A 19,304-nucleotide genomic window follows, 5' to 3' on the forward strand; every position below is an offset into this window, starting at 1 on the left:
GCACCAAGAGGAGGAACACCATGGCCATAACACCGATAATCTAAATGAAGATCAAAGATGGACATGGATCCACAATGAGATTGAGAGGATGAGCACCGAGCAACAAAGGCAAGGTGTTGAAATCTTCGGGCTCCGAAATGATGTTCAAATTTTTAGAAGCAACCGCTTAACACAAGAAAATAATGAAATGCTCCGCCGGATGATGCAACACCTTCATCTCCAAGGTCCTCCCTATGGACCTCAATGAACAATTGTGAGCTTTCCTCTTCCTCTCTTCCCTTATCTTTTCTTCTTCATCTTCTTCTCCTATTCTTCTTCTTCTACTCCTTCTTCTTCTTCTCTTTTAATTTCTTTTTCTTTTTGAATCATTGAGGACAATGCTTCTCCTAAGTGTGGAGGGGGGGGGGGGGGGGGGGGGGCTAATAAAGTGTCTAGAGTCGTAGTGTTCCAAACTCCCTTGAACTTTATTCTTTTGTTTTGTTTTTATAGCAAGAGGCATGACTAGTAGCTTGTTTTTAATGTAAAAATTGGCATGAAATTTTTTTGTTTTGTCTCTTCTTTAAAAGGTTGCTTCTTGTACATAAAAGTAGTTTCTTGTGTTTCTTATGTTCTTGCTATACCCATATCATGTTTTATTGTGAAATTCTGCAATGAGAAAAGCACCCGGTTGCAATCCTTGAGTAAATGTATGAATAGGTATTTTAAGGAACACGTTCTAGCTTTAGTGTTAACTTAGACCCTTTAAAGTCTTAAGAGTAAAAGTAGTATAAGTTTGTGTGGGAAAATTAATCAAATTGTTCTTAATTGTTATATTCTTCTTAATTTGTTAATGTTAAATGGGGCGGGAGAATGGCACCAACATATGGGGGAAAGGACAATTGCATCCTAACTTCCTAATTGTGGTGGTGACTCCCTAATTTGAACTTAAAGTGAAACTAATTCATCAATGCTAGGGGGAAAGGACAATTACATCCGAGAAGACTTCCTACGCGGAGATGAAACAAATAATAATTTTGCAGTACTGCTTAGGGTGATTTTGAATCTAGGGGGAAAGGACAATTACATCCGAGAAGACTTCCTACGAGGATAGATATCCCCTAAGCATCTGCAGCCCCTTGTGCTTAATTGTTAAATCTAATCTAATTTTAACTCAAATTCCCATCACTCTTATATGAAATGAAGAAAGGACTTTTCTCGGTTACTTTAGCACTAAGGATAGAACCTATTCCTCATAATATCTGTCTTATACAGGAGCAAGAAAAGGGTTGGACTGCACACACACACTCACTTGAGACTTGATGTTGGGTAGAATAGGTTCATGAGAAGTGTTTGAAGTTGTAATTAGTGTACTTGAAGCAAAGCCTTTCTTTTGAGACATTTGTTCTTAATATTGCCATAATCAATCTTTTGTTGCTGCTGTGTTTGTTGCCTTTTGCTTGAGGACAAGCAAAGATTCAAGTGTGGGGGAGTTTGATGAGTCATAGATAGTATAATTTATTGCCTTATTTAGTTTAGTTTTATTTTAGATTTGGTTTAGTTTTATTGCATTTTATTTTATATTAGAATATTTTACTTCAAATTGTATTTTATTTTATTTTAGGAATAAATATATGGTGGAAGGTGTCTTGGAGCAAAAGAAAGAGGACTGGAGCAAATACAGCGCAAGAATACGAAGATACGGGACAAAAATATGTTCCCACCAAGTCAGAAGCTTGGCACGGCCCGTGTCAACATGTGGCACGGCCGTGCCACCTCCAGAAGCCCCTTTTGCTGCTTTTTCTTCGGGCCCAAGTTACCCTGTTGCAGCTTTACTGTTTTACCCTTTTAGTTGCTTAGTTTCTAAGTCGATTGTAAAGCTATAAATAGAGTAGCTCTCCACCATAAACAATCACCTTTTACTTTATTTAGAATATTTCTATTTTCAATAAAAGTCTTTATTTCTTTACTTTCTTTGCAATTTATTTTACCGTTTTTCTCTCTTCTTCCCCCATGTCTACGATGAACGTGAGTGAGTAGACTTCTTAGTCTTGGGATTGTTGGGGAGTCTAATGACTCAATCCTAAACAAACCATGTCTAAACCCTAATTTCTATGTAACCCTAATTTCTAATCTAGATTCACCGTCTTAACATGGATTAACAATTATCAAACTGTGGAAGCGAAAGCGGAGGGTTTGATAATCGTTAATCCATCATCCCAAACATCAATTCATAAAGCGAGAGCGGAGTCTTGATGTTGGAACAAGTGAATCTAGACAATAATTGCAAAACAGTGAAATAGTCTTTGCAATTATTGAGACAAAGAGTAGTTTCAATCCTCTATGCATCTTCTAGTAATCATGTCAGCGAAATAGGCTTGGTTGCTAGAAGTAAACTCTCACCGGACCTTCATCGGAAAGGTGAGGGGCTAAGGGAAACCGGTCTTTAGAAATTAGTGTGTAAACCATGAAATTAGATGTTTAGGTCTTGTCTAGTGAAGGATTTGTTATTATGGCAAACCAATAATCCCAAGACATCTTTATTATTATTGTTATTTACTTTCAGCAATCAACCCCCTATTTTATAATCTTTCTTCTCTTCTAATCATTCTCTAAAGGTTAATTGAATTCACAACTCCCTAGCGGAACGATACTCTTTACTACTACTATTACTTCGATAGACCGTGCACTTGCGGTTTGGCCTATCAGCAACACAAAACATCGTGTGTCAAATGCACCACATCTTATATATTATTAATAATAAAAAAATACAAAAACGAAAAAAGTTGGGTTAAACCCAACAAAACTAAGTAAAATGATAGGTAAACATACCAAACCTATCTAAAAAAAATCAATGATAGGACATATATACCACTATTGAGAATCTCCAATTGTTTCAGAAAATATCAACAAAAAACCTTCTCTTTTTTTCTGTTGTGACATACTTGATCTCCAGTAGGTTTCTGCATTTTTCCTCTTCAGTTTCGTGTTTTGCTACTTGGGTTAGGGGTGTGAAAATTAAACACTTATGAGTTGTGAAAAAAAACGTAAAGGGTTGCTGGACTAAAGTCTAATAATTGTTGGTCCCTCTTTGTTATTTTTGTTATATATACCCCTCTATAAACAATTATTGTTATATACACCTTCCTATAAAAAAAATAAGGTCCCTAGACATGGGCCCTAGGCTGCCGCACCCCATTCTATATCTATGGCCGGCCCTGAATGTTATCGTTGTAATAGAATTGGTTTAATATATAAAATGCAAGACATAAGGTAAATAGGGTAATGTTGCATTAAAAATGGATGTTGGTAAGGCATGTGGCAGAATTGATAGGTCATTTTAACGAAATTTTGATGAAGATGAGGTTATGTCAGTAGTGGGTGAACTAGATATGAAGATGAGGTTACTCCCTCTGGTCTCAAATATAAGAAAAAAATTCCTTTTTTAGATTCATTGAATAATTAATGTATCTGTTTTACAATGTAGACCAGATACATTAACTACTCAATGAACCTAAAAAAAGAATATTTTCTTATATTTGAGACCGGAGGGAGTATGTCAGTAGTGGGTGAACTAGATAATGATGTGTATTAAAATGGTGGATTATTCCATCATTGTTAACAATGGAATCACATGACCAAACTCGGACGAGGCCTTCATCAGTTAGATTCTTTGTCTCCTTGTTTATTTTGTGTGCAGAATGCCTTGGTGCTCTTATTAAGTATGTCGAGGCTAGTGGAGAGCTTCATAGGGTCAAAATTTGTCGAAACACTTTGATTATTACTCACATTTTATTTTCAGATGACTAATTTCTATTTTTCAGGGAAGATGAAGCCGAGACTCAAAATATGAAGCAAATTCTGACGTTGTACGGAGCAACGCTGGATAGGCTATTAGCCTTCCAAAGTCTGAGATATATTACAGCTTAAATGTCCAACAATCTCTTCAAAATGCTTTTACAGCAACCTTAGGGGGTTCAGGCGGTGTTATGCACAATGAAGTACATCGGACTACCGTCTATGATTGGTAGAAGTAGGAATGTTACGTTCAGCTTTCTCAAAGATATGACTGGAGCAACAAGTGTTTGTGAAAGGAAGAGATATCTTAATCTTAATAATATACAAATGTGAAGCAACAAATAGCAAAAAATTTTGCACCAATCCAATGTGTCACATCCTCAAGCCACTACATGTCACATCATCATTAAAAAATAACTTTTGCCATTTTAAGCATTTACACAATACAAACAATAAAATATCATTATCATACATTTTCCCTCTCCAATTCAAAATTCAAATTTCCCTATTTTTCAAATCATTATTTCCCTCCTACTTTTTCTCTTATCTTAATCTTAATCTTAATAATATACAAATCTTATCTTAATCTTAATCTTAATCTTAATCATTAATAATATATAAATGTGAAGCAACAAATAGCAAAAAATTTTGCACCAATCCAATGTGTCACATCCTCAAGCCACTACATGTCACATCATCATTAAAAAATAATTTTACTTTTGCCATTTTAAGCATTTACACAATACAAACAATAAAATATCATTATCATACATTTTCCCTCTCCAATTCAAAATTCAAATTTCCCTATTTTTCAAATCATTATTTCCCTCCTACTTTTTCTCTTATCCCAACAAACATCACTCTCAAGTTTCAATTCACTTTTCAACAAACATTAAAATATTATTTTCTCTCATTTTTCCTTTTCAATTCAAAATTCAAATTCACTCAAACCCTTTTTTCCCTGCTACTTTTTCTCTCTTATTCCTTTTCAACACTAAAATAACATTTATTCTCTCATTTTATTTTTTCCTCTCTCTCATCTCTTCATCTCTCAACCGATTCCTCCTCCCTCTTTCTTCTCTCTACGACAGATCCAAGTAAATTAGCTACCGATTTTCAAACATATTTCTCATATTTCTCAACCGATTCCTCCTCCCTCTTTCTTCATCTCTCAACCGATTCCTCCTTCCTCTCAGCCACCCACGTCTTTAATCCTTTTCGAAAATCAGCTTATGGGTTTCACAATTTGATAAATTTGTGGGTATTCAGCAAGCACGTGAAAAAGGGATAATTTGTGGGTGTCAAGGTAAATTAGTTTAAATCTCACAATCATCTAACAAGATCACTAGAGTGGCTGTTCTATATCCTCTTCAGTAAGTAAGATCCATCTTATTTTTTACTTTTACTTTATTTCAAATTTGTTATGTAATATAATTATAATTAATTTAAAAATGTTGAATGAGTTATTTAAATTAGGATTTAGGGTTAAACTGTATTAGGGTTATGCATCTGGAAGACATTTGTTATCTCTACCTATTTTTATCCATTCATTCTTGGCCTTAGATTTTATGAGTTTTGATTTATTGAGTTTTTATAATTCTTTTTCCTCTGTTTTTGATACAGATTCCAGAGGAACCCCTAGAATCATAGTTTGGTCTCCAGTCGTTTGTAATTGTAAGTATCAAACTTTTATTTTTATTTTTTAGTTAATCAATTTGTTCTTATCATTAATATATCAATTTGTTGGAATATCATTGAGCTTTTAAGCTTTACTTTATTATTTTGCCAGATTGCATGTAGTGTTAAGTTGACACTAAGTTTTATGAATGTGCCATGCTATCTAATTTCCAAATGTTTAACAAATCTCAATGGGGTTTTGAAATGCTTGGCATTCAATATTTATGCAAAACTGTTTATTTAATTTAAATTTAAATAATATAACATTTTCTACTCTTTGGGTACAAATAACTGTTTATTCAGTTCTTTGCGAAAATGTTTCAATAAGAAAATGGATGATATTGTTAGTTTTACATGGTCCCGATGATTTTGTTTGTGTTTTATTTGTTGAGGTGGTTAAAAGGTGGATCAAAATTAGAAATGGTTCTATTGGATTGATGAGGAACAGATTGGGAGAACAAAATGACATAATCATCAACTAAAAGTAAGTAGCTATTTATCTATTTTTATGTGGTTTTGTTTCTCTTAAATTTGTTGTTTTTACCTTCTCTTATAAGAAGCCATTTGATTTAAATTGAATGTTTAATCACAAGCCAAATGCGATTATGAAGATTCGATTTGATGAAAAAGAGAATGACTGGCTGCGAAGGTAAGAATTCTAAATCCATTTGATTTTTCATTGTTTTGACTTTCTGAAACAATATATTCATAGGTGAACAATTTCATTGGTTTTTACTTTATATCCTCCTGTGGTTGACAATTGATACTCACACTAACCTATATTTTGCTGTTTTGATTGGTTTTTATCATTCAGTGAATGAGATAATTGAAAATAGTGGAGATTTTGATTTGCTTGACTGATTGTTGGAGCAAAGAATCACAAGGTATGCTTTACAGTGTTGTGTTTCTTCCTTTTGCTACCATTTTTGTGGTCTACCTCTACTCATGTGCACTTGCCTTTAAAAATAAACTTAATTAGTTGAATATAGTGTGAGTAAAAATAAGAAAAGAACCTTGAGTTGTCCAAAGATTGTTTCAATTTCAAACGCCCACAAATGGTTCATCACTTTCTGTTTCAGTTTATTTGTAACTTCATATTTATTACTTTGATAGTTTAAGGAGAGAAACTGTCTGTAATTAAAAAAGATTATAATTGCAATCTTTTTTTCTTTCTATAGTTGTATATGCTTTGCTTCAATACATCTAATTTAATTGCAATTTTCTCTGACACTAATTTCAAAAGATTATTAATTGCTGCAACTTATTTGAACTTCTAAAACTATCCTTTCCACTAAATTTCATGAGACATTGTTATGCCTTTGGGTAGTGAGTAATATCTGGTTTACAAGGTTGGTTCAGATTCTTTTATTTTTTATTTCTTGAAGCTATTTGTTATACAATAGAGTATGATATGGCAGTAGACTAAGTGGAAAGACATAAAAATAAGCAAAAAAAAAAAAAACATATATAAGAACATGTATGGAGTTGTAAGATAGGAACTTATATAAGAACATGTATGGAAAGTCACATATGAAGGTTCATACTACAACATAAAAGATAACATTGAAGGCCTTGAAGCAATTTGTTTTGATTGTAATTAAAAAAGATTATTAATTGCAATTTTTTTTTCTTTTTATAGTTGTATATGTTTTGCTTCAATACATCTAATTTAATTGCAATTTGTTCTGACAGTAATTTCAAAAGGTTATTAATTGCTGCAACTTATTTGAACTTCTAGAACTATCATTTCCACTAAATTTTACGAGACATTATTATGCCTTTGAGTACTGAGTAATATTTGATTTACTAGATTGTGTAGTTTATTATGTATATGGCTATTCACAATCGTTAGTTACACAAGTCTTTTATGACAAAATGTTTCTAATCTAACATGGATATGTTGTAGATAAATGAATGCAGGCTTTCCATGATCTCTTGGGTCAAATTGGAAATGTCATTCTCATGCATAATCTTTTTAAACTTATCTATATTTTGATTATATTTGTTTACATGGGATTCTTAAATTTTGAGGTTGAATAGATATATTTTCAAGTGATATGTACTCGCTTCTTTGTTATCATCAGGTATTCCACAAAACCTCTGCCACAACGAAAGGTTTCAAATAATTGAGGAACAAACTAAAGTGCAACTTACTTGAAAGGTAATCATGTGTTTATTATATGAAGAAAAAAAAATTATAATCAAAACTATCAAAACATATCCTCTATCCAATATATGCAGTTCAATGGTATTATTTGTTTTACTTGCCTTCAACTCAAAATTTTGTTAACACCTATTTTTTAAGGAGGGGCGCAAACCCAATTTACATCTCTTTAGGTTTATTTGAATGTTAACAAAATAGGTGTTAACAAAATAGGTGTTAATTTGAATGTTTGTCATTTGCATTAAGTTGATCAACTGAGTTTAGAATTTTTTTACCATTTTCTTGAGATTGCGATTTAGCCAAAAATTTAAATATTTGCATAATGTTGAAGTTCAAAATTTGATCTAAATATGACTATTTCTTTTGGTTTTTTCTTTGATAATCTTTGTGTTTGAATATTTTGCTATAAAAGGGTAGTCTTTGATTGAATTTAATTGTACACACATTTGAAAATAAACATCATTGTAACACACATGCACATTGTGCACGCTGCTCTCTTAAATAACAAAAGTCCAACTTAAAGAGACATTACTATAATTTTTCAATTCATATAGCAAGATAGGTTGATCTTAGAAGTGATTCTTGCAAAAATTAGTTATAAGATTATTTTTTCTATCATTGTTGAGAAACATGTTTTTGTTATTTAGTATCTTTATTCTTTTAGCCATTTTGACTAAGATGCAGATTTATGTATATTTAACTCTTCAAATCTGTTAGATTGGTAACGGGTTTTTACTATTCTTTTCAATTTTTTTAGAGTATTATGGAACTATTAACATTCAACTGAGGCATACTTTTTGAATTTATTTAGACTTTTCTTTGGACATATTAAGATTCAACTAAGACTTAATATTGAGAAACTTTGTTGCTTCGATCTCTTAAGATTCAACTAAGGTTGCATATTTGAAATAACCCAAGATTGTAGTTTGGACTATTGATGTATTTACAAAATTCACTGTTGAAATACCCAACAGGTTGTAATTGGACAAATCTATTTCATAGTTTGTTGTTTGGTTCTTTGTTGGTGACCCATCTATTCAAATTGATGAGTTTGTTGCAACATGACTAACCAGTTTTGACAAAATACTATGTAGGAATTGGCCATTGAGGGATATGTTACTATTGAAAACGGAGCCAAACTTGATGATGTTGGTTCATTGTCAAAAAGTGTCTCTCATGATGAGAAGGAATATGAAGACATCAACATATGTCTCAATATATTCAAAAATTTGGTTATATATCTAAGTAATTTGTGGCATGTACTGTGTTGACAACCAATGTTAGACTAATGTTACTTGGCTTGGCCTTTTTGGTTGATACTTCGGAACTTATTTATGATCTATTTTATGGTTTTGTGTATTATATTCTTTCACTAGGTCCGTGTTATTTCCAAACATAATATTTATATTTAAATTATTTTCTATTTTTTTCTTTATTTTCATAAAGACAATAACATTTGATTTATCTATGAATTGTATAATGTTTTTTATTTTGTGATATGTTCAAAGTAAACTTTATCAACACCACAATAAAACTTTTGCCCGTGCGTTGCACGGGAGGAAATACTAGTAATGATAAAACATGTACTGCAAGCAATAACATCTTATGGGATAAGAATTTTCTTACTTTCTACCATGTTCTTTGACACCATCAAAAAGATTATTAACACGTACTGGTGGGGTCATGGAGATTCCACAATTAGAGGTATTGACTGGTTATCAAGGGACAAACTTGTTGTCCACAAATTTTTTGGGGTTTGGGGTTTAAATACTTGACGTCATTCAACTAAGAAATGTTAGGAAAACAAGATCGGAAATTCCACACACACTTGGACTGTTTGGTATCAAGATTGTTCAAGGCGCTCTATTTTCCTCATGGAAGCTATCTAGACCAACAGGGATGACAGAGCATCATATGACATTTTTGGCTATGTTTTTAGTACTTTTATTTGCATTTGAAGACATAAGTTGAGAGATAGATGAGTTGTTAATGGTTTGAGGAACACATTGCATTGTTTTTAATCGAGTCGTTGTTACTGATGCTTGACAATTTAAGGAACCTCTAAGGTATGTTTTGTAAGCATCATTGTTCCTTGTTTGAGGAACCTCTAGATATCTCATGAAGTGTAATTCCTTTAGACGACAATTCAGGAGTCAAACGAGATGTTGCAGTCAAAAGATGTGATCATGACTTTCATAATTGAGTTATGGGGGTTATGGATAATCCGACATCTGTAGGAATATTCTCTCTATAGTAAACCATTGTTTATGTAATTCTTGTTAGAATTTCTTCTAATATTTTGTGGGCTACAATCAATTGTTGGTTTTGGTTTTAATTAAAAAAACGGACTGATGTTGTGATCCATTTGATGATGCTTAGGCCCTAATAAAAGTGATCAATTAATAATGGGCTTTTGGGCACTTAATCTGATTTGTGTAGAAATATAGTGTAGGCCCAAACACTAGGCCCATGATGGGTGGTGCCTAGGGATGCACGGTTATAAATAGAAAGGCTAGGTCCCCTTTGCCATCACTCTGATAATACGCTCATTAGTGGTTTGCCCCATCGACAACCCTAAGAACCGGAGCACGTGAAAGGCAAAGGAAGACTCAGCCATGGCATCGAATCCGACAAGTAAGTGTGTTCTATCTCATATAATATTGAATAATTATATTACAATTCTTAGGTTTTAATTAATAGGTACTTTGCATTAATCCAACAAAGAAGGAAGAGGGGATTCAAGGATTCCCTAATCACCGTTACACATCTAAATCACACAAACCTAATCTTTCATTGGGCAGGGCAATTTAACCATGCATATCTTTTTTACATCTCTTTTCTATTTTCTTTCTAATAAGTTTTGCTAATTACCGAGTTGAACGACAATCCATATGGAGAACGATAAACTTACTACTTTATTAATTGTTATGATTTGGTGGACTTGCCAATTTCGTCCATCGGAAAGCTTGGACATAAACCAAGCTTTAGTTGGAGAAGAATATTTACCACTAAGAGAGTGGTACAAAAAGGTGCTCGGTGGAAGATTAGATCGGGTACAGAGTTTCAATTTTTTATGCTTTGTGGGTAAAAGATGGGACAAGTATTCTAGGAGATGGTCAACCTCTCAAGGTAATTCAACAAGCTAACGTGCACAATCTCGTTGATCAAGAATTTCACGTATAGAACAATCATATTGTAAACCAGTATTTTGATCAACTTATAAATGAGCTCATTTTGAGTACTCCTTTAATTGAGTCTGTAAAAGAAGATAAATTAATTTTTAAATCAAAGAAAAATGAACATTAGTCGGTAAAAATTGTGTACAAGATTTATACATAAAATACTGCAGGCAACTCATATTTATGTCGGTAAGGTCATTGGCTGGAATTTAGAAGTTAAAGGTGCATCCCAAGGCGAAGGATTTCATTTGGCCGATTTGTCAAGGTTGCTTACCGACACGTGTAAGGCTGAACGATCGAAGCCTCCATTGTCTGTCTATTTGTATGATGTGCACCACCACCAGTAACTATGGGGATGCAATGCATATATTGTTTGATTCTCCATAAATAGGATATGTATATATTTTTCTCAAGTGCATTCATTTTATCATTCATAGCTCCAACCCAGTTTATATTTTTAAGTGTTTCTTCAACAGATGATGTGATTCTCACAAAATCAACTGCAGCAATAAAACTCTGATATTGTGTGGAAAGATGTTTAGTGGAGACATATTGAGAAATATGATATCTATATATAGAGAGACATATGATCTTTTATCCTTTTGTTAGGAAACATGGCATCCACTGATGAAGGAGAGAAAAGCTTAACTAACTTTGTATTGATGAATATGAAAATGTTACAATGAGTGAAAGTTATCCCACTTATGGGGAGGTTACACCTATATATACTAATAGGATTAATACTACTTGTAACTAAACTATGTATCTCTAATACCTTTCTCAAAGCAATGGTTAAATCAACCGGGTTATTATTACAATTACCAAAAATATGAGAATCAGAAGGAATCATTTTTTATTACTTACCTCCGTTTCAGGAGATTGCAAATGTTTCTTGAGCAGACCATGTTTATTTCTTCTCCGATACGTTAGAATTGGTGTCGAAAGTGTTGATTCCTGCAAAACAGAAGACAATGGAGGAACCAAAATAGAGACAGACAGAGGACTACGACTTGGACAAGGAGTAAACTGGGGGAAATTTGAGTAGGGTTTGGATTTGTTGGGTAAAATTGGCATTTGATTAAGGAATTGAAGATGAATGCGACAACTTTAATCGGAGCATTGGTGTCCAGAGGTTTTGCACCCGCTTTGCCCTCAACTGCTCAGGTTCTTCTTCAAAAAGTATTGAGAACAAATTCTTTATAGCACTTGAGTTGATGTATGATTCTTCAACCATATTTACATTGGAAAAACAATTGGCAGTGGAAATATAATCATTATGATCTATTATTGCTTGTTCAATGTTATCATTTTTTTCTCATGCTATATTGCATATTTGCATTGCAAGCTTTTTACAAGGCTCGAAGTTTATAAATAATTATAATTCATTTTAGTAAAATATGAAGTTTTCATGTTACAGTATATACTAAGTAAATCATACAACAAAGTACAAGCATAGTAGGTTTTATTGATGAAACACAATATAGCAATCAAACATGGTAGTTTTTATTTATAAAAGACATTATAGAAATAAAAACAACGTAATAACATAACATGACAATATACGTAGGGGGTGAGGGAATTGGATTCCTCCTCATCTTTTATTAATAGCGACAATACAACATAACTACCACGACGATTTTTTTTAGATGGAGACACTGTTGGGAATGCCTCTGCAAGTCAATCCTTCCTCACTAGAAGGATAAAGCAGAGTGTAAGGCATCTTCACTGGTCCGTTACGATTCCTCAGTGTCTCATCGTTGTTCCTTTGAATGAGTTTTTGCTCAATTTCAGCTAACTTCTTTCCAAACCTTTTAAAGGACTCTTTTGGCTGTGAATCAGAAGTCCAGAGATCACCTTCAATTCTCTCCCCAAGGTATTGCTCATCAGAAGCATGCCTAGACAAGACCTCTATAATGGTCAAGTCAGTAAGAGTATCATTCTTGGGAGTGATTGTCCTCAAATAGGTCTTTTGGTAGTCCTTAGCAAGTTCATCGTACTCGGGGGATCCCTGCTCAGGCATGAATCTTCTGCTTTTAGTTGGTCGGTTAACGATATATCCTCCATACGGATACTGTCCAAAATTAACTGCTGCATGAAGTGCTGAAGCAATCCATATGAGGGTGGTGCAAGCTTCAATCAACTCCACACGAGTTTGCATCTTAAACCACCACGTTGCATTCTTCAAGTCACCATGACCGACCTCTACAAGTTCTTTCCAGAATGCTTGGAGTTCAGAATCTTGTGCAATAGATGCATCTGACTTGTAGTAGAAGTTGACATATTCATCAACCCATGTCTTAATAGAAGCCCATATTTCTAGTCCATCTGAAGCATACGGGTAGTCCTCTATTAGAAGTCGAAGACCATATGCAGAAGTAGGGTCCTCAACAGCCACTCCTCTAGAGAACAAGCAAAGGAAGATAACATTAAAATACAAAAACAATTGAAAAAACAAATTGGGAAAAGGATATATTAAAGAGTACTATTAAGTATATAGGATTGTCTCTGATTGGATTAGAACTATGTCTTATGGATATGAAGAAGATAGTTAGGAAAGTTAGTTAGAGTTTGTTAGTATGTAGGTAGTTTGTTGATTCGCTACTCGCTCTATATATGGCTACAAAGTCAAACTTTCACCATTGAACTGAGACCGCATGGTATTATATCTGATGTAATGTTTTGTAAGGTTACCTTTTGATTAGATCATTAGGTAGGCCTTGCTCAGTGAAAACCCAATCCTTGTAAACCACCGAAGACATTTCCAAAGCATACTTTCCCCACAAGAAAGTTGACTCAATAATACCGTCTGCATTAACCAACACATTTCGTGCTAATGCATTTATGTTCATTGTGTCACGATAATGTGGAAGCAGGAGTTTATGAATAGGGTGAACCACACTCAGATGCCTATTTGTTGCTATGACGAATGGCTCAACAACAGCATGAGTGTTCAACCTGTCACACATTGTAGATAAATATTCATGAAATTGCTCATAGATTTATAAAATTTATTTGATTGTTTAAATATCATAAACGAAATTCATACCAATGGCTAACAAGTTGGTGATAACATGAATCATTTACAATTACGTAAGCCTTGGCAAGGAGCCAAATTGAAGCTTCAACACCTTCACTTGCGGGCAAGTAAACATTGCTAACAGGACCAAAACTATCACCTTGAGGGTGTGGCCTACTTAGTTCAATCGCCAATGGCTTCAAAGTTCCATCATCTTGCAAGAAAAGGATGGTTCTAGTGGCATACGCCTTTGTCTCGGTTGCATTTATTTTCCTCAAATATGGAAAGAGTGGGTCGTGGTGATCCAGTATGAACAGTTTATTATTTTGGATAGCCTGTTCCACAAAATAAAATTTAGCCACAGTTGAGTTATTTGTTTAGAGTAAAGTTGTTGAATTGTGTAATGATTTACCTGTTCTACAGTGACCCCAACCATGTTTGGCTGCAAGTTTTCTTTGGTTATGGTGCTGGTATTATTACCAAAGAGTTGGGTATCTAACTTGCTCTTTGGTGGAAACTCCTAAAATAAATGTACCAAGATGTGGTTAATTAAAAATTATAAACATGGCATGAAAAGTGGACAAAATAGTTTTTAGCACTTTCTTAACAATGCTAAACTATGAACTTTACCGTGAGTTTTTTGATGATGTGTGGATTCACACCAGCAATCATCTCCCTTGCAAATTCCTCATCAGTCATCCATGCAGAATGATCCACTGCTCATAGTAAGAAATTTTCAAAAGATCCATGAGCTTTCTCTATATATTTTTGCATGAAATATTTTGCTAGGACTAGGTATTGTGACTAATATATACCTTGAATCACTTTTGGTGGTGGAAACCTAAGGGCCGCTTCACCATCAGTTCGGAAAAGTTCCTTGAACAATGGTATTGGGCTAAGTTCACTTAGTATTTCAGTAGGAAGCTTAATTCCACCTTCATAGAGCGAGCGCACATCTTCAAAAGTGTTAAACTCAGGCTGATTGAATTGTAATGTAACTATAGATCTCAACCGAGGTATGACATTTTGTGATGCAGATTTGAGTATGTGAACAAGAAAGTCTGATGACTTTGTGTGCCCAAATGATTCATCTCTTGGAAGGTAAACAGTGTCACTTCGACTCTCACTCTTAGGATCTGTTCACATTTATAACAACAATATATGTTTTAGAAACAATACCAAACTCTTTAGAATCACAAGCAGAGTTAACATTTGTATCAACAAAAAGACACATGATTAATCCAAAATTAGTCATCCATCACTGATTTAATTACATTATTGATTTACAATTAGTAAATATCTATGTGCCATTAAGCAAGTCTTAGTAAACAACATCAGGGAAAAAATAAACATCAGTTATCAAGTTACAATACAATTTCACATTTTAGTACCATATCAATTAATTTTTGCCAAAGTTTCTTGAAATATAATATACTTAAGTGTTAAGATAGAACATTAAGTTTATGAGTTATAACCTTTCCTAGCTGGTTTCCTGCCGGTTCTCCCCCTTCGAGGGTAAGGGAGGGTGCTAGATCCTCCAACAACAGGACGAGCCAAACTAGCGTTCTTGTCAGGCTCACCCAAATCATTGTAGACATCGTAATCATATATTCTTTCCCATTCCTTACGCTCTCCAGTTCCATCTCCTCTTAAAGTCTTCAGTTCTTCTTGTCTGTAGTAGACTAATGGAGCTGGTGTTTCACTTGGAAGGTATGTCTACAAAATTATAGTCATTGATGGTATCAAGTTCTTGGAAATAAAAAATTTATATTCTAAAAAAATATTTAACAAGTTATACATGTTGGATATAATTTATATATATTCTTACCTTGTTGGCAAAGAAAATGCGTTTAGTTTTGTAATTTTTAGCATTGTAAACCCAAGAGTTGCAAACAAAGCTGATGGTTCCATGGTTAGGAACATCTTCAAGAGTCAAGCTCACAAGGAAGAATTCACCACCTTGCAGATAATTCTCGATATAAAAAGCTCCTGGAGTTCCCATGTCATTGTCCCATTCAAATTCAATACTGAAAGCATTTTGTTTATCTCCCAATGTTGGTAAGGAGGTAATAACAGATTTCAGAAACGTTTTCTCTCCCACTTTGCCTTTTCCAGTTCCTATATAAAAATGTCAAAAATTGGACCCTCAGTTTCACTGATGATGATTTTAAATAGTAGTAACAAGTTATAGCTATTCCAAAATTTGATGTTCTTTATACCTACTACATAATTGGTCATCAACCACTTGCACTTAATTATATCAAATTGAAAAAATAAATTTTAATATTTTAGTGGTAATTGATTGATAGTAACTGGTTATTTATGAACAATATTCTACATCAAAGTCACTATTGCATATATATTTCAATGGAAAAAAAAAGGGAAAACTAATGTCAATCTAATGGACTCGGGTCAAAAACACTTATAATAGAAAATTAATCCAATAGACAAAAGTGAGGACAATTAGTTTTTAGATTAATATTTACTCATTGACTCGGTTTGAAAATACCAAACCTTCAACTCTTTAACCCATAGCTCAATTCTGTTGAACGTCCCAACCCGCCCATTGCATGCTAGTGTGTGTGAATATATAAATATATATATGTTCGAATCCCGGACATCACAATATATATATATATATATATATATATATATATAATAATAATAATAATAATAATAATAATAATAATAATAATAATAATAATAATAATAATAATAATAATAATAATAATAATAATAATAATAATAATAATATAAAGAAGTTGTTACCATCAGCAACGGTAGCACTAATCAGCCAGAGAGCCACAGAACGGCGGAACAAGGCGGTGGCGCTGTCAAGTACATTACCGGCAACATCACCAGCAAAATCGAAGAAACCGTCAATTACACCACCGGGGCTTTGAGCTGCAGTGAGTTCGTTAATGTCTAACACATTCTTTTGCATCAACACCACAGTTCCCTTCACCTTTTGGTGCCTATCAAAGAGACCTTTCACCAATGAACTCATCTTTAATGCTTAAATGTATTACACTATCTTTTGTAAATGAAAGAAAAGCTTGTGTCTTGTAACCATGGGGATGCTTGGTATTTATAGTAGCTGATAGGTGCAAGGTTAGTTCAAAAGAAATAATTGTTTATTGTTCATTATATGTTTTTTTTTTACATAATTTACTAAATAACAACACGTTTAAATGAAGATGAGTAATATAAGCCGGCTCATTACATAAATAACTGATATCTACATTGATCTCATGTTTCTTAAGTGCGATATTTTTTGTTCGTCATCTTGATGCATTGTTGTTTGATTTTTTTTTCCTTTTGTTGCGATGTTCATTTAATTTATATTGACGAATCAACTTCAATCCATTAGGAGGCATAAATATCTAGTTCAATCCATCACTGAATTCAGTCAATGACTTTAGCTCTAGCATTAAAAATTTGGAGGCATAAATATTAAGTTTACTTTGATTTTGCGACTTTTATAGACATTTTGTTACTTTATGTTACTCCCTCTGTCACTTTAGCCAAAAAAATTTGTTTCAAAATGAATGTCGTTTTACTTTTCCAATACAACTTTAATTTTTTTCTTCCAACTTTACCCTCTCAAACTTTTCTCTCACACAATTTTCAATGCAACTTTAAGTTTGTATTTTTCTTATAAAGTAAGGTTATTTTAGTAAAATTGCTATGACATTTTACTACTTTATTTCATTCCTTAATATGTGTGCAATTAGCTAAAGCGACACTCATTTTGAAACGGAGGGAGTATTAATTTACATATGTGGTTTTATTCTCATGTTTAACTTAAATCAATTTAGCTACTCAATCTTCTATAATATTTTCGATGAATTCTATTAATTTGAACTAATGACTCTTTTGTTTAGTAAGAAAAAAACACGTTTAAATGCAATTGGGGCACAATCTTATGCTAATTTTTTGATGATTATCTTGTTGTATATAAAATAATAATATATTCGTAGGTTTCATTATTATTTAGATTGTTTTGTGTATTGTTAATTAGGTACTGACGTGTATGCATTGGCAGTTTCGATCACGGCTGAAATTGATGGCCGTTTGGGACCCCATCTTAGGAGGGACAAAACTATTTTTATAATTAAAAAAGTAAAACTATATGTACTTAAAAAACTATAAAAAAAAATGGTTAATGTTAGCGAGTGTTTTAAGGACACTTGTTAAATAGGTTACTGGAAATTAGATCTCAAGTTCACAAAAGAACAAATTTCTATCCACTTTTCAATTCACTCAAACCAACAAGAGAAAACAATAAAGAAAACGTTTTGATCTTTTCTCTAATGAGATCTCACTATTCAAGGTGTTTGTAAAGTGTTTCACTTTCCAAAGAACCTCATCCAAAGACATTAAACCATAAAGTTCCCGCTTTGATTTTTCCTAAGTTTCTCTCTCTTGAAGCCACATATTAAATTGAAGAATGAAGCTTTTTATAGTACTCATACTTAGATAATGATTTTGTTTGGATCATGCCATGCACTGAACCTTATCCTCAAAGTGCGTTATGATTTGCTCCCTTTGTGCTGCAAAAAAATGTGAACCAAACCTCAAAAAGTCTAAACCAAATTGCGTCATGAATTCTTCAAATTGCGCCATGATTTTTGATGAACTTCAACATTAACTTTGAGCCAATTTTCAATATTTCTCATCCTTAACTCTAAATTGTTGGTGATGTCATTTTGACCATCAACAACCTAAATGTTATCTCCAATGATAATTTATTCATCAACAAATTTAATCAAGTTCAAGCAATGCTTGAACCTTGATATAGGCAATAACTTGGTGAACACATCTGTCGGATTTTATTTCGTAGCAACTTTCTCAATCATAATCTATTTCGATTCAATCATGTCTCTAATGAAGTGCAAGCAAATGTCAATATGCTTTGTCCTTTCACGATACACTTGAAGATATGTCAAATGGATGGCACTTTGCCTATCACAATGTATTTTCACACATATTTAAGCAATTCCTAACTCACCAATCATCCATTTAAACCATATGGCTTCCTTCACCCCTTCAACAAGGATAATGTACTCTGCTTGAGTTGTAGATAGTGCCACGATGAATCTTTTATTTTCCTTCCAACTAATAGTCATGCCATATAGAGTAAACAGAAAACACGATAAAGATTTCATGGTTCCACATTGTCGGCATAGTCAGCATCCATATACCCCTCCAAAGCATCTTCCTCTTGAAATGCTCTTACGTACTTCAAATTGTTTTTCATAGACCCATTCAAGTATCTCAACACCCACTTCAAAGTTTGCCAATTAACAATATCCGTATTTTCTATAAACTGACTCACTACGCTAACCATATAACAATTTGTTCAAAGGAAACACCTTAGACTTGTCCTTCATAAAACCTTCTATTTGCTCCACGTAGATAGACTTTTCAAAATCTTCCTTTAAGAATGTAGTCTTCACATCCATTTGTTCAAGCTCAAGATTGTATTGATTCA

General features: G+C 33.2%; 1 protein-coding gene and 1 long non-coding RNA gene across 3 annotated transcripts; one reads left to right on the forward strand and one right to left on the reverse strand.

The window, feature by feature from the left end:
• The first annotated feature begins 5,006 nt into the window (after nucleotides 1–5,006).
• Nucleotides 5,007–9,038, forward strand: LOC146897123 (uncharacterized). 2 transcript variants are annotated; one of them, XR_015023934.1, is made up of 6 exons: nucleotides 5,007–5,147; nucleotides 5,398–5,448; nucleotides 5,844–5,935; nucleotides 6,045–6,100; nucleotides 6,266–6,335; nucleotides 8,710–9,038. It is a non-coding gene; the product is annotated as an uncharacterized LOC146897123 (long non-coding RNA). The 2 variants fall into 2 exon arrangements; XR_015023935.1 differs by lacking the exon at nucleotides 8,710–9,038 and adding an exon at nucleotides 7,536–7,613.
• Nucleotides 9,039–12,275: 3,237 nt separating this feature from the next.
• On the reverse strand, nucleotides 12,276–16,870 carry LOC146897124 (linoleate 9S-lipoxygenase-like). Its single transcript, XM_085738657.1, has 9 exons — nucleotides 16,580–16,870; nucleotides 15,639–15,928; nucleotides 15,286–15,526; nucleotides 14,626–14,946; nucleotides 14,441–14,526; nucleotides 14,223–14,330; nucleotides 13,841–14,145; nucleotides 13,486–13,749; nucleotides 12,276–13,193 (listed from the first exon to the last, which is right to left on the reverse strand). Exons 1-9 carry the CDS (start codon nucleotides 16,815–16,817, stop codon nucleotides 12,437–12,439), a joined length of 2,610 nt encoding a protein of 869 aa, XP_085594783.1. The 5' UTR covers nucleotides 16,818–16,870; the 3' UTR covers nucleotides 12,276–12,436.
• Between the last annotated feature and the right edge of the window lie 2,434 nt (nucleotides 16,871–19,304).

Source organism: Medicago sativa, chromosome 8 (assembly GCF_051527215.1).
Source record: "Medicago sativa cultivar Bolivia chromosome 8, Bolivia_mono, whole genome shotgun sequence".
NCBI lineage: Eukaryota > Viridiplantae > Streptophyta > Magnoliopsida > Fabales > Fabaceae > Medicago > Medicago sativa.